Genomic DNA, 12,812 nt, shown 5'->3' on the forward strand with positions numbered 1-12,812 from the left:
AAGAAAGCAAGCTTATGCAGCATCAGCCGAGAAAAAAAAAAAACCCTCCCATTTCACCCCTCCATTCGTTCCAAATGCCTATCCAGCTCAGCCTTAAATTTATTTAGCCTATTAGCTTCCACAACTAAAGATGGAAGCCTGTTCCACTAATCAACTACCTGCACCTCTATTCTACAACTATCTTTCTCATTCATCTGCTGTCTCTACTGTTCTCCCAATTCCACTAATCACTTGGAGCTCTTTGACTTCCTCTCTTTGCAACTTGACTTTCTCCAGTCCAACTTTCCTAACAGTAAGGTTATTTTCCTTGGTGATTTTAATGTTCGTAACTCTAGCTGGCTTCCGTTTTCTAGTCACACTGACCCAGCTGGTCGAGATGCTGAGGCTTTTGCAATATCTAATGACCTTGCACAGATTGTACATTTACCTACAAGAATACCAGACAATCCTAATCATACAGGTCCTTTAGGCACTTCAGATCACAACTTGGTGATTGTCTTCTCCAATGGAGCCTTTATCTCATGGCTATTCCCACAACCTTGTATTGTTTGGCATTACAAGAATGCAAAATGGGATGACCTGTGAGCTTTCTTTTCCTTGGTTGGACTACTGTTTCAAAACTTATGAAGTCAACGTTTGCTCTGATTGTGTCAGTGAAATTATTCTTGCAGGAATGGAATCCTTTATTCCACACTCCACTTTAAAATCTCGTCCTTTATCTAAACCTTGGTTTTCCAATAAATGTGCTAAGGCTGTTCAAGAGAAGAACGTTGCATATCATAATTGTCTTGTTTCCAATTCTTCAATTTCACTTTCTGCCTACACCAAAGCTCGCAACAATTGTAAAGCAGTCATTAATCAGTCCAAACTAGATTTTGAACAGACTAAGAGTAGAAAACTTGCTTCTTGCCGTAATGGTAGCCGAGCATTCTGGTCTCTTGTCAAAGCTATTGGCTGCAACTTTTGCCCATCTCTGTCAAAACCAGATGGTTCTGTTGTCACTTCAGCCAAGAATAAAGCTGACCTGCTAGCATCCCATTTTTCGGCCTACTGTACTACCTAGACAAAGGTACCCCACAGACTTTTCTGGGGTTCACTATTGACCTAACCAGCAACAGAAATGTGGAAAAGAAGAGGATACAAACTCACCTGCAGCAGGCATGGCAGGAAAGGTGGAGCAACTCTCAAAAGGGAGAGAGATCACAAAGAAATTTCTACCCAATATTGAAGAAAACTACCAAACCTCACTCAACCGGTTCTCCCCAGGTCTACAAGTAACGTACCTCTTAACTGGACATGGAGCGATTAATGCCAAACTGTCTCTACTTGGGATCCAGGTTGATCCAACTTGCACTTGCCGGGGGCTGGAGAGCTGGCAGCATCTCATGTATGACTGCAGGCTCTATGAAGAACTACCTACATGGTGTTTTACTCACCAGAATCCACTACTTACCACAGGGACAGAACATTACCTCCTAGACACGAAGGAGGAGTATCAAGCCTTCTCGGATTACACACAGGCACTGTTCGCGAGGAGGAGGAGAAACCAAATGGCCGCAGCTCACAACCCACTACCATTATAACCAAAGAAGATTTGTTCTTTAGCTCACTTGGACTGGGACACCAGAAATGACCCACCTCCAAGAATTAGAAAACTCAGGAAACAAACTATACCAAAATAGACATGGATGGGACCCATGTCCCATGAAAGACAAATGGAGATGACTACCAAACAGACACCCCACCAGCTGGGTCTATGTGAACAAGACACACTCCTGAGAACTGGAAGGCTTAGGAAATAAACCACACTAAGGTAAAGGACTAACATGGATGGGACCCAGGTCCCAAGGATGACATCTCGGACATAACACCAGATTGGACACCACCAACAGGGTTATTGTATAGTTTTCCTGCAGATGCTTGTTGGCGATTGCACCAGGCTCCCTTGCCTGGTGCCTTTCCACCCCCTCCCCCGGTGGTGGGACAGTCCCCCTAAATTACAATTAGTTGTAATAAATATTACTGTTAACACAAAGAGGTGATCACTTTCACTAGTATCACTGATCTACATCTACATAGTGCCATAAGAATATCATCATAAAATATTTTCAGATATTTTATTAAATTTTGATATTCCATTAAAAAAAATAAAATTTAAATAAACAAGTACTCAAACTAAACTACTCACCATGATCAGTAAAGTTAAATAATGGAGGCAGCTCACGACCACTTGGTAATCTAGCGCCTGGCTCTCTAAGGTCATCAAAAAAAGCATGTGCACAAGCTTGAAGAGGAGTGATGCGGGCAGATGGGGTATATTCCAATAATCTTGATACTAAATCTATGGCTTCTGAAGGAGTGCGAGCTCGAAACACCTACCAAATAAAACATATTCATATATATTTTTACTTTGGATGTTTCTAAAAAATTTTCCTTCCTCTATTTCCCTTAATTCTATTTATAAATTTTACTTTGCCATGGCATGTAAGTATTTCCAGGATAGTGCAATATGTGATAATATCATTATATATAATTATTATTTTATGTAGTTTTTTTTAAAATGATTATTTTTTTTCATTATTTTTTTTTAAGTAGCTATACTACATAATCTACGGCCTCCATAGCCGAGTGGTCAGGAGTGGGAGTGCAGTAGCACACGCTCTTTGAGTAGACCGGGGTTCAAGCCCCTGACTGCTGAATACGGTCAATCTGCCAACCCGCACTGGACCAGCGTGGCAGATAATGGTCCATTTCCCTCAGCATGAATTATTGAGGAGGCTTCCATCCTGCAGTGGGTTGATAATGGCTGCACTTTACCTTTTTACTACATAATCTCATCTTTCCCCTTTTTTTTCTTTTCTTTCCCCTTTTTTCTTTTTTCAGCAGCTATTATTTATCTATACATTATATAGTCAGGGTCATTAGGTGCTTTCTATCAGTGGCCCTTGTCCATAAAACTTTTTTCCCAACTCTTTCTTCCCTTTCAATATAATTTTTAGTTATATATATATATATATATATATATATATATATATATACACAGTGGAACTTCTCTATTACGAACTTCTATTTAACGAATTTCTCTATATTACGAAGTTTTTCGCAAAACATTGCACCTTGAAACGAAATTACATGTAAAATTAACCCCATATAGCGAAGTGTTAGTCTCTCTATAACGAATTTTTAAAAATATACCACCTCCTTCCCTCCGAAATTACGCATTAGCATCTGGAATTAATCATTCTTTTAGTGAATACTTGTGGTCATTGACGCCCGTAGGAAGGTCTTTGTTTCATTTTTGTTACAGTTATAAAACCAAATGAGTTTTCTTAGAAGTGGTCATAAACTTTACAATAAATAGGATAGATTTGTAAATTGATGTTGGCTCAGGGGAAAACGAAATTCGCTGCGGTAAGCCTTTAGCGTGCTGCGGCAGCAATACATAGAATGATGCCATAGTCGATTTTTAGTAACGAACGCCTACTGAGTGACATTCGCTTCTCACCTTAACCGTACCACGTGACCTTCCTGTCAATCATTATGTGATATGTCCGTTCTCATCTAACTGGACTCCTAGTAGATGGTTTTCATGAAAAAAAAATTTTTTTTTATTTAGTTCTTTTAGAACAATTTGTCATCAATCACATAGGCTATATGCTCTTGTATATTTTTTTTTTTTTTTTTTTTTGAAAAGTAACATACAGCATACATTAACCGTAAATTTTATATATGAATGAAAGTCGTATATTTCTTCAAAGTGATTGATAGGAAAAGTCACGTGATACTGTTGAATTGGCAAGCAAACGTCATTGAGTAGGCGGTACCTGTACTAACAATTCACTATATGCCAGCGCAGCGAAGTTTGCGGTGTATGTATCGGCATGAGCTACAGTCCAGTGATTTTTACATTTGGGAAAAAAATGTCGAAGAGAAAATGTTTAAGTATTAATGATAAAGTAAAGATTCTTCATGATATTGACCAGGGTTTTAAGAAAAAAGATATTGCGGAGAAATATGGCATACCTGCAAGCAGCTTATCTACGATTTTAAAAAATCGAGAATCAATTTTAAATGCAATTGAAGGAGCAGCAGACAAGAAGCGAATTAAGTTGTGTATATACGAAGATGTTGATAAAGCTGTTCTAAAATGGGTGCAAATGATACGTGAAAAGAATATACCAATATCGGGTCCAATAATTAAGCAACAAGCTCTGAAATTTGCACAGTCCCTGGGACATACAGAATTTAATGCGAGCACTGGGTGGCTAGATAAATTTAAGAAGCGCCACAGAATTGTGGAAAAGGTTATTTGTGGAGAAAGTGTTAATGTAAGTGAAGAAGATTGCAACATTTGGAGGAACAATACCTTAAAGAAGATTTTGGAAGAATATGAACCTAAGGATGTTTTTAATGCTGACGAAATGGGTTTATTCTTTAAATGTTTACCGAATAGAACTCTTGCTTTTAAAGATGATAAATGTTTTGGCGGAAAACAAAGCAAAGAAAGAATCACTGTGCTAGTTGGAGCAAATATGACAGGAAGTGAAAAATTAAGACTTTTAGTAATCGGAAAATCAAAAAACCCAAGATGTTTTAGAGGCACAAAATCTTTGGAAGTTGACTACACCTTTAATAAAAAAGCATGGATGACCAGTGATATCTTTGAAGACTGGATATTAAAACTAGACAAGCGTATAACAAAAGAAAAAAGGAAAATCGTGTTGGTAACTGACAACTGTCCAGCACATCCTGCCAGTATTTCTGCCAAACTTAAAAGTGTGAAGTTATTGTTTTTACCACCAAACGTGACGTCAAAACTCCAGCCAATGGACCAAGGCATAATTAAAAATTTTAAATTTCATTATCGAAAGAGAATAATAATGAAGATTGTCAATGCGTTATCAGAAAATAGAAACTTGGAAGTTACAATTAACCTTAGAGATTGCATCTCTGAACTGGCAAAAGTTTGGACAAACGATGTCACTGAATACACTATTCAAAATTGTTTTTCGAAAGCGGGATTTGCATTGAATGCAGAAGTCGAACATCAACTGGATGAACAAGATGAACTGCCCCTTTCACAACAAAAATTTTTGGAAAATATTAGAATCGTCCGGAAACATCGAAAATGAAATAACACTGGATAGTTATGTTTATGTAGATCAAGACCTGACTACAACAGAACATCCAAATGAAGATGAAATACTGCTGAACAGTGTTAGACACGACCATGATCACGAAGAAATTAACGATGACACTGAAGACACATCAGAACAACCCGTAGAAAAGCCAACTCGTGAAGAAATGATCGAAATGATCGTGAAGAAAAGTTCGTATGGGTCTACAGTTTTGTGAAAATGTTCCTGATAATGTTTTTAATGCTCTGAACAAATGTGAGGTTTTCTTTGAGATTCAGACATTTTTTAATTGTACTGTGCAAACGTACGGATTTTCTTTAATTTGTGATACTTACTGGCGAAAATTGTGTAAGCGTAATTTAAATAAGTGTTTTTGAAATAAAATACATTAAAAATAAATGTAGATTCATTTTCATTTTCTAATTAAATAACAATTTCTAATAAAAAAGATATTCTCTGTATAACGAAATTTCTCTATAACGAATTTTTTCGCTGGATTTATAGAATTCGTTATAGGGAAGTTCGACTGTATATATAAAATAATCCAAAAAATTAAATAGAGGGGTAAAAATCAAAAGTTATATTATATATATATATATATATATATATATATATATATATATATATAATAATCCAAATATTAAATAGAGGTAAAAAGCAAAAGTAGTAAAACAAAAAATAATAAATAAATTAGAAAAAATAATAGAAAAGCTCACATCAGTGACAACAGAAAAGCACAAACCACCAGAGGGAAAATGAACTTAACCAATACAATAACAAAAATTAAAAGTACAATAGGTGGCAGGGAGGAGAAAATAAAGAAGAGGGTACTGGTGAAGCTTCTCATGCAAATATGTGGCTTTGGATTTTTAATCCACTGGGAAGGGGAACCACCCTACTTATAGAACTTTTTCTTCCCATTTGACAAAAGAAAAATTGGATAATTTTGGCAAGAAACCTTCACTTGAGGCTGATTAATTCAGTCATAGTGAGAAGAAAGCCTCTTTCAATCTAGACTGATTCAATCCTATGGTTTTCAATCACAGGTAAAAAGATTGTTGGAAAACTGAGCAGCAAAAAGTATCCAGCTACATAGGTCCCCCCCCCCCCCCATTCTGTTTATTAGATATTTAGACAAAAGGGGCACATGGATGGAATTGGGGTGGGGAAAACATTGATGTATTTGTGTATTTTGCTATGACGGGCAACTTTTGTTTCAAAGAACCTAATAGTTTTTTGAAAACAACGATTGAACACATTTGAAAACCAGATATGACTCCTCACCTAATTATACAGGTTAGCCATTTTTGCACCCTCCACTATGTTTCTTCATATATATCTCCAATTCACAAAGGGTGGCACAAATAATTATAGACCTGTTAGTTTAACTTCTGTTCCGGTGTAAATAATGGAGTCACCGATTAAAGAAGCATGGCAGGATCATCTAGACAAGACTGCAGTAATAATTTAGACACAGCATGGCTTTGTTATGGGGAAGTCTTGTCTTGTCTGACCAATTTTATTGGATACTATGATGTGGTCACAAAGGAACTTGATGCAAAAAATAATTTTGATGTCATATACTTGGATTTCAGGAAAGCAATTGATACTGTTGCACATGGAAGACTGCTGTACAAATTGGAGAGGTATGGCATTAAGAGCAAGTTGCTACAATAGATAAAGGGATGGTTGAGTGGGAGACGACAGAGTGGTAATCAATGGACACCTGCTCTTCGTGGACAAATGTTATTAGTGGAGTACCCCAGGGTTCGGTGCTGGTCCCATTGTTTTGTGTATTTATCAATGATATCAATCAATCAAGCTTAATGTCCAAGTTTGCACGTGATACAAAGGTTGGCAGGGTTATTAATGATAATAAAGACAGTATGCTACTGCAACAGGATCTAGAAAAATTAGGCAGATGGGCTGAGAAGTGGCAACTGAAGTTTAACATTGACAAATGCAAAGTACTGCATATGGGTAGCAGTAACCCAAGCGAAGTAAAAATTTAGTACCAACTGTGTGGTACTACACTCAGGGAAGTGGAGAATGAAAAAGATGTGGGGGTAATTTTGTAGTCAGATATGAACTTCTCTGAGCAGGTCATGAAGTCTTGTCAATGATATATAGAAATTTTGCTAGAAGAGACAAGGAGGTGATTATCTCTTTGTATAAGGCAATGGTCAAGCCACACCTTCAGTACTGCGTACAAGTCTGGAGGCCTCATTTTAGAAAGGATGTAGAGTTTCTAGAACGAGTACAAAGAAGGGCAAGAAGATTGGTGTGAGGAACAAAGGGGGTGCTCATACCAAGAAAGGCTTAAGGTCTGTAAGTTGCAGTGTCTGGAGACTAGACACCTGTGAGGTGATATAATTGAGGTGTATAAGGCCTTGAATGGTTTGAGTAGGCTCAATGCTAATGGGATTCTTTTTCTTACTCAGATTATGAACCTTAGGGGACATAGATATAAATTGAGGAGAGAGAGTTGTGGAATAGATTTGCAGAAGCTTGCCTTTAGCCAGCGTGTAGTTGATTGCTGGAACAGCCTTCCATCTGTTGTTGTGGTAGTTGATAGCTGAAATAAATTTAATGCTGAACTAGACAAACGTTTGCAGTGACTGGATGGGTGAAATGGGAAGGTTCCCCCCCTTTTTGGCTGATTGATGCTGTATAAGCTTGCTTTCTTGCATCATAATGCCTCAACAAATCCTAATGCTAAAAATTCTAATATCCTTTGCTGGTTCTCCCAAACCAAGAGAATTTTTGATACAATCAAGGCCATAGGTTTTTTTCCAAGCTCCTATTACATTTTATCTCTTTAAAATAAGCTTCCTGCTATGTGACTTCCTTCCATGGCTTTTGGACCCATTTTAAGTGGCACTATTAAAGTGAAATCAGTGAATTAGAAAAGGAAAAATAGCATATAGAGCATCTTCACTTACTAAATGATTCTTTGTCTTGCTGTAAATGTTTACTCAGCTTGGAATGCTGCTATTTGGTGGTACTTTTTTTAATATTTCAGAAAATTATTTTTTAAGGCAATGTTATAACAAGGTGAGGGATATCACAAACTGAAAACTGAAAAGTGTTAATTAATGAAATGAAATATCATTAAGTGAGATATACCTATACAATATTTTAATGTTTTCTTGTGAAATACACTCACTATGAAATGTCTGTTTTCCTTTTCAAGCACTTGTTCCTGAACACTGATTCTCACAAAAGATCTGCTCACCTAATTCTCATTCAGTTGCAGGGAACATGACAATAAAATGTTATTAAATGTTTATTGTTTTTTTATAAAACATTTAATGAAATCCCCAAGTTCTTGCCATATCTAAGTGCCTTGACACATGCCCTAGAATTTTTGAATCCCCCCCATTTCCAATCATAATATATTTTAGAAAAAAAAAAAAAAAAACCCTTAGCACATACCTTTTTTGCCAGGGATGTGCATTGATTTGGGGAAATTAAATTCTGTATAATTTCTATTAATTTCACAGATCTGCTCTTTTAGCATTAGTAGAGGCATATGATGCAAGAAAGCAAGCTTATTCAGCATCACCCAAAAAAAAAAAAAAAAAAACACCACTCCCATTTCACCCCTCCGTTCATTCGAAATACCTGTCCAGTTGAGCTTTAAATTTGTTTAGGCTATCAACTTCAACAACAAGTGACGGAGGTCGGTTCCACCAACCAACCACCCGCTGGCCAAAGGCAAATTTCCGCACATCTATCCGACATCTGTCCTTCCTCAATTTGAATTTATGCCCTCTCAGGTGATTATTTTGAGCAAGATGAAGAATCCCATTGGCATTGAGCATGCTCAAACCATTCAAAGCCTTATACACCTCTATCAGATCACCTCGCCGGTGCCTAGTCTCCAGACTCTGTAATTTGCAAAACTTAAGCCTTTCTTCGTAAGGGCAACCCTTTGTTCCATTCACTAATCTTGTTGCCCTTCTCTGTACCCGTTCCAGCAGCTCTACACCCTTCTTGAAATGAGGCCTCCAGACCTGTATACAGTACTCAAGATGTGGCCTAACCATTGCCTTATACAAGGGAATAATCACCTCCTTATCCCTGCTAGAAAAATTCCTGTATATCATTGACAAGACACCATGAGCTACTCTTGCAGCCCGTCTGCACTGCTCAGAGAACTTCATATCTGTCTGCACAATTACCCCCAGGTCCTTTTCATTCTCTACCACTGTCAGTGTAGTACCGCAGAGTTGATATGTTGCTCTGGGGTTACTGTTTCCCATATGTAGTACTTCACATTTGTCGTCAAACTCCATTTGCCCCCTCCCAGCCCATCTGCTCAACCCCTCCAGACCCCGCCGCAGCAGCAGCACAGCGTCAGCAGTGCCCCCAACAATCCCTGCATTATCCGCAAACCCGGACACCAAACTCGATACCCCATCACCAATATCATCCACAAACACCGAAAACAACAACGGACCCAACACTGAACCCTGAGGAACTCCACCAACAACACCAGTCCACGCTGAGCAGTGTCCATTGATCACCACTCTCTGTCCTCCGCCACCCAACCATCCCCCCATCCACAGCAGCAATCCGCCTCCAACGCCACACCGCTCCAACCTGCGCAGCAGTCCCCGATGCGCAACAGCATCAAAAGCCCTTCTAAGATCCAAATATACAATATCAAAGTCACTCCCCGCATCCAGCTCCCCTGCGACTACATCACAGTACCCAACCAAATTGGTCAGGCAAGACCTGCCCTCAACAAAACCATGTTCTTTGGTGGGAGTGCCTAATACTAATTATTTACACTAACTGGTCTACACCACTGTAACCAGGAAAAATTGGTTGTCCCAGTAATAGTTCAGCCAATACAGTGGACCCCCGCTTTATGATATTAATCTGTTCCAGAGACACCATCGTATCATGAAAATATCGTAATGTGAACCCAATAACATTGTTTTTTTTGGTAATTTGTTCCAAGGAAGTTGAAATTTTTGCTATATATCTCTCTCTAAGGTCATTTTTATAATGGAAATTGTACATATTGGGTTAAAAAAATTGACAAACTAATATATTGACTAAAGCACAACACAAAAAAAATCACTTCAACTAAAGGATGCAAAACAAAACATAAGGGCAACACGTTTACAAAGGCTGCTTTTGGCTGAGAGGAAGGGGCACATGTCCGGTCAGAGACAATCGTAAGTTAAGTCCGTCGTAAAGTAAAGTAAGCAGGTGTCTCTTAACATGGTCACTGGTTAGTAGAACCAGTAGCTTTATAGAATAAAATTTCAAAAATCAATGCACTGCACTTCCATCGTTAATCATATTTGCAGTTATAATAATCAATTTTGAACACCTTTGTGATAATTTCTGGAGGTCAAGACCATAAAAACAATTTGCAGTTCCCGATTTATTGGGCTTTTCTGTTAGTGCAGTCTAATTATAAATGGGTAGTAAATGCAATCTTATTGCATTTGCAATAGTACAGACAGCTGGAATTCTGTGGGTTTTTTTTAATGTCGTTATTACGATGAAATGTGTTTCCCTGTCCTCTGCAATCATACAAAAAACAAATTTTCAGAAGCTTCTCTTCATTCCTATTTTTTAATTTTCTTAAACTTGTTATTCCACAATTTGTGTTGTAATTTGTGCATGCCATGTTCTTCATTATTGATTGCTTATCTTTTATTACTGTTTAAATTTTACAACAAAAAAAATGTCATTGAACAGAAATATCAATTAGTATGTACATATAACAATAGTAATTAAGCTATATACGTAAGTGCAAATTTATTTTTATTTTGCTAACCCGTGGAAAATATTCTTCCAATTTTCATGTATCATTTAATTTCATTAATTAGCAAGGTATAAAAGCATTTATTTGTGCTTTATATCTTTACTTTTATAGGCTGTGGATAATATTCCTCCTATTTTTGCTTAACAGAATCACCATTTAATAGAATTAAAATTAAATTTGCAAACAGGATCACATTAACCGGTGTTTATCACATATCGTATAGTGAACGAAGAGTCCATCATAGAGCCAGGGTCCACTGTACACAACCAGCAGACCAAATATCTGAAATTTCATTGTCATGTCCCTTGAAACATAGCATCATACATAGGTATGATGCCTTGACACATGTACTAGGATTTTTGAATCCCCCCCCCCCATTTCCAATCATAACATATTATATTTTAGAAAAGAAAGGAAAAAACCCTTAGTACATACCTTTTGCCAGGGATGTGCTTTGATTTGGGGAAATTTAAATTCTGTATAATTTCTATTCATTTCACGGATCTGCTCTTTGGTGGGAGTGCCTAATACTTTAATTATTTCCACTAACTGGTCTACACCACTGTCACCAGGAAAAATTGGTTGTCCCAGTAATAGTTCAGCCAATACACAACCAGCAGACCAAACATCTGAAAAAATATATATACTTTTATTTTAATTTAAAGTTATAGCCTTATAACTTTAAATTAAATATATATAACCTTGATTTAAAAAAAAAAAAAAAATCACTCTTTCTCCTATGTACACGTATGCATGGATTGCAATACTAGAGCAAAACTTCAATACTGGTATTGGTGGATGGTAATAGGATTTCATGAAATAACAAAAAAATTTTAATTAAAATACATATATATTTTATTGTACTTTAATTCAACATTTTTCTAGTTATCTAGTTATGACATTTACTTTTATACAAAATGTGAACAAAGCAGTACAAACAAAAATAAAAATAATTCATTTTAAATAAGGGTAAATTGATAAAATAAAAAAGTTCTGATTCAACATAAAATATGCCCTCGAAAAACAGAGCTAATCAACTGATTCAACATTCAGACATGAACTTTCATGCAAATTTTTCCTAGAGAAAATACTCAACTTCCACAACAGCTAGCAGATGTCATCAGATAGTCAACCATTTATAAATAGTTATCCTTTTGAATAATTTTTCTGATGCATTTCAATGCTGTTGTTTCTTTGCAGTGATGGTGAACAGCTTATTGATAACTATTTGCAATTTTTCTTTCATCATTAATGTCTCATCTGCAGGATTCAACACACAACTATCACCTTCATTTTTATCACTTGAAGTACCTATTGAAAAATCAGAACTTACTGAAAAATTCAGACCTGAAAGATGCTCTGTCACACCTATAATTGTTTTTGTAATAAACAGTTGGTCACTGTTGGGAATTCTGGACACTGACCATGTCACTCACAGATGATTTCGTAATTTTTTTGTCTGTAAGCAATACAAAAGCTTCACAACTATTATTGTCAATTACACTAGCCAACAAAATATATTTTTTGTTATACCTACACAATGAAAATAAGTGATTCTGGAGGAAATAAATGTGCTGATTCCGAAAATCGCCATAAAAAGTGTCTATCATGTCCACATCAAAAATTATACCAAAATTTAATGGTTAAAGTAAAGGGATATGTACGTATAATTCAAGTTTGCAATACAAATGTAAAAAAATATAAAAATGTAAAATATTATATTAAAAAAATATTATATGTTCTCTATAACTCATTTAACTTCGGAAAAAATATCATAAATCATTGCGAAATAGTTATATTTCAATAATATATAATCAGCATACCTGTAATTTTCCTTAAAAATCTAAGGAAATTAAGTTTGCTACTAAGGGATTTTCTCTTGTATT

The 12,812-nt window shown here is 36.4% G+C and overlaps 1 protein-coding gene across 1 annotated transcript in view; it reads right to left on the minus strand.

The window, feature by feature from the left end:
• Positions 1-12,812, minus strand: part of sgg (glycogen synthase kinase 3 beta homolog shaggy) — a 299,419-nt gene that overhangs the window by 44,881 nt on the left and 241,726 nt on the right. Inside the window, exons 7-8 of the mRNA XM_090381919.1 lie at positions 11,362-11,555; positions 2,189-2,375 (exon numbers count right to left, since the gene is read on the minus strand). Coding sequence (XP_090238045.1) covers positions 2,189-2,375; positions 11,362-11,555 — 381 coding nt within the window. The remainder of the gene's footprint in view (positions 1-2,188; positions 2,376-11,361; positions 11,556-12,812) is intronic.

This window comes from Mastigoproctus giganteus, chromosome 9, assembly GCF_048544385.1.
Source record: "Mastigoproctus giganteus isolate SK-2022 chromosome 9, ASM4854438v1, whole genome shotgun sequence".
Lineage (NCBI taxonomy): Eukaryota > Metazoa > Arthropoda > Arachnida > Uropygi > Thelyphonidae > Mastigoproctus > Mastigoproctus giganteus.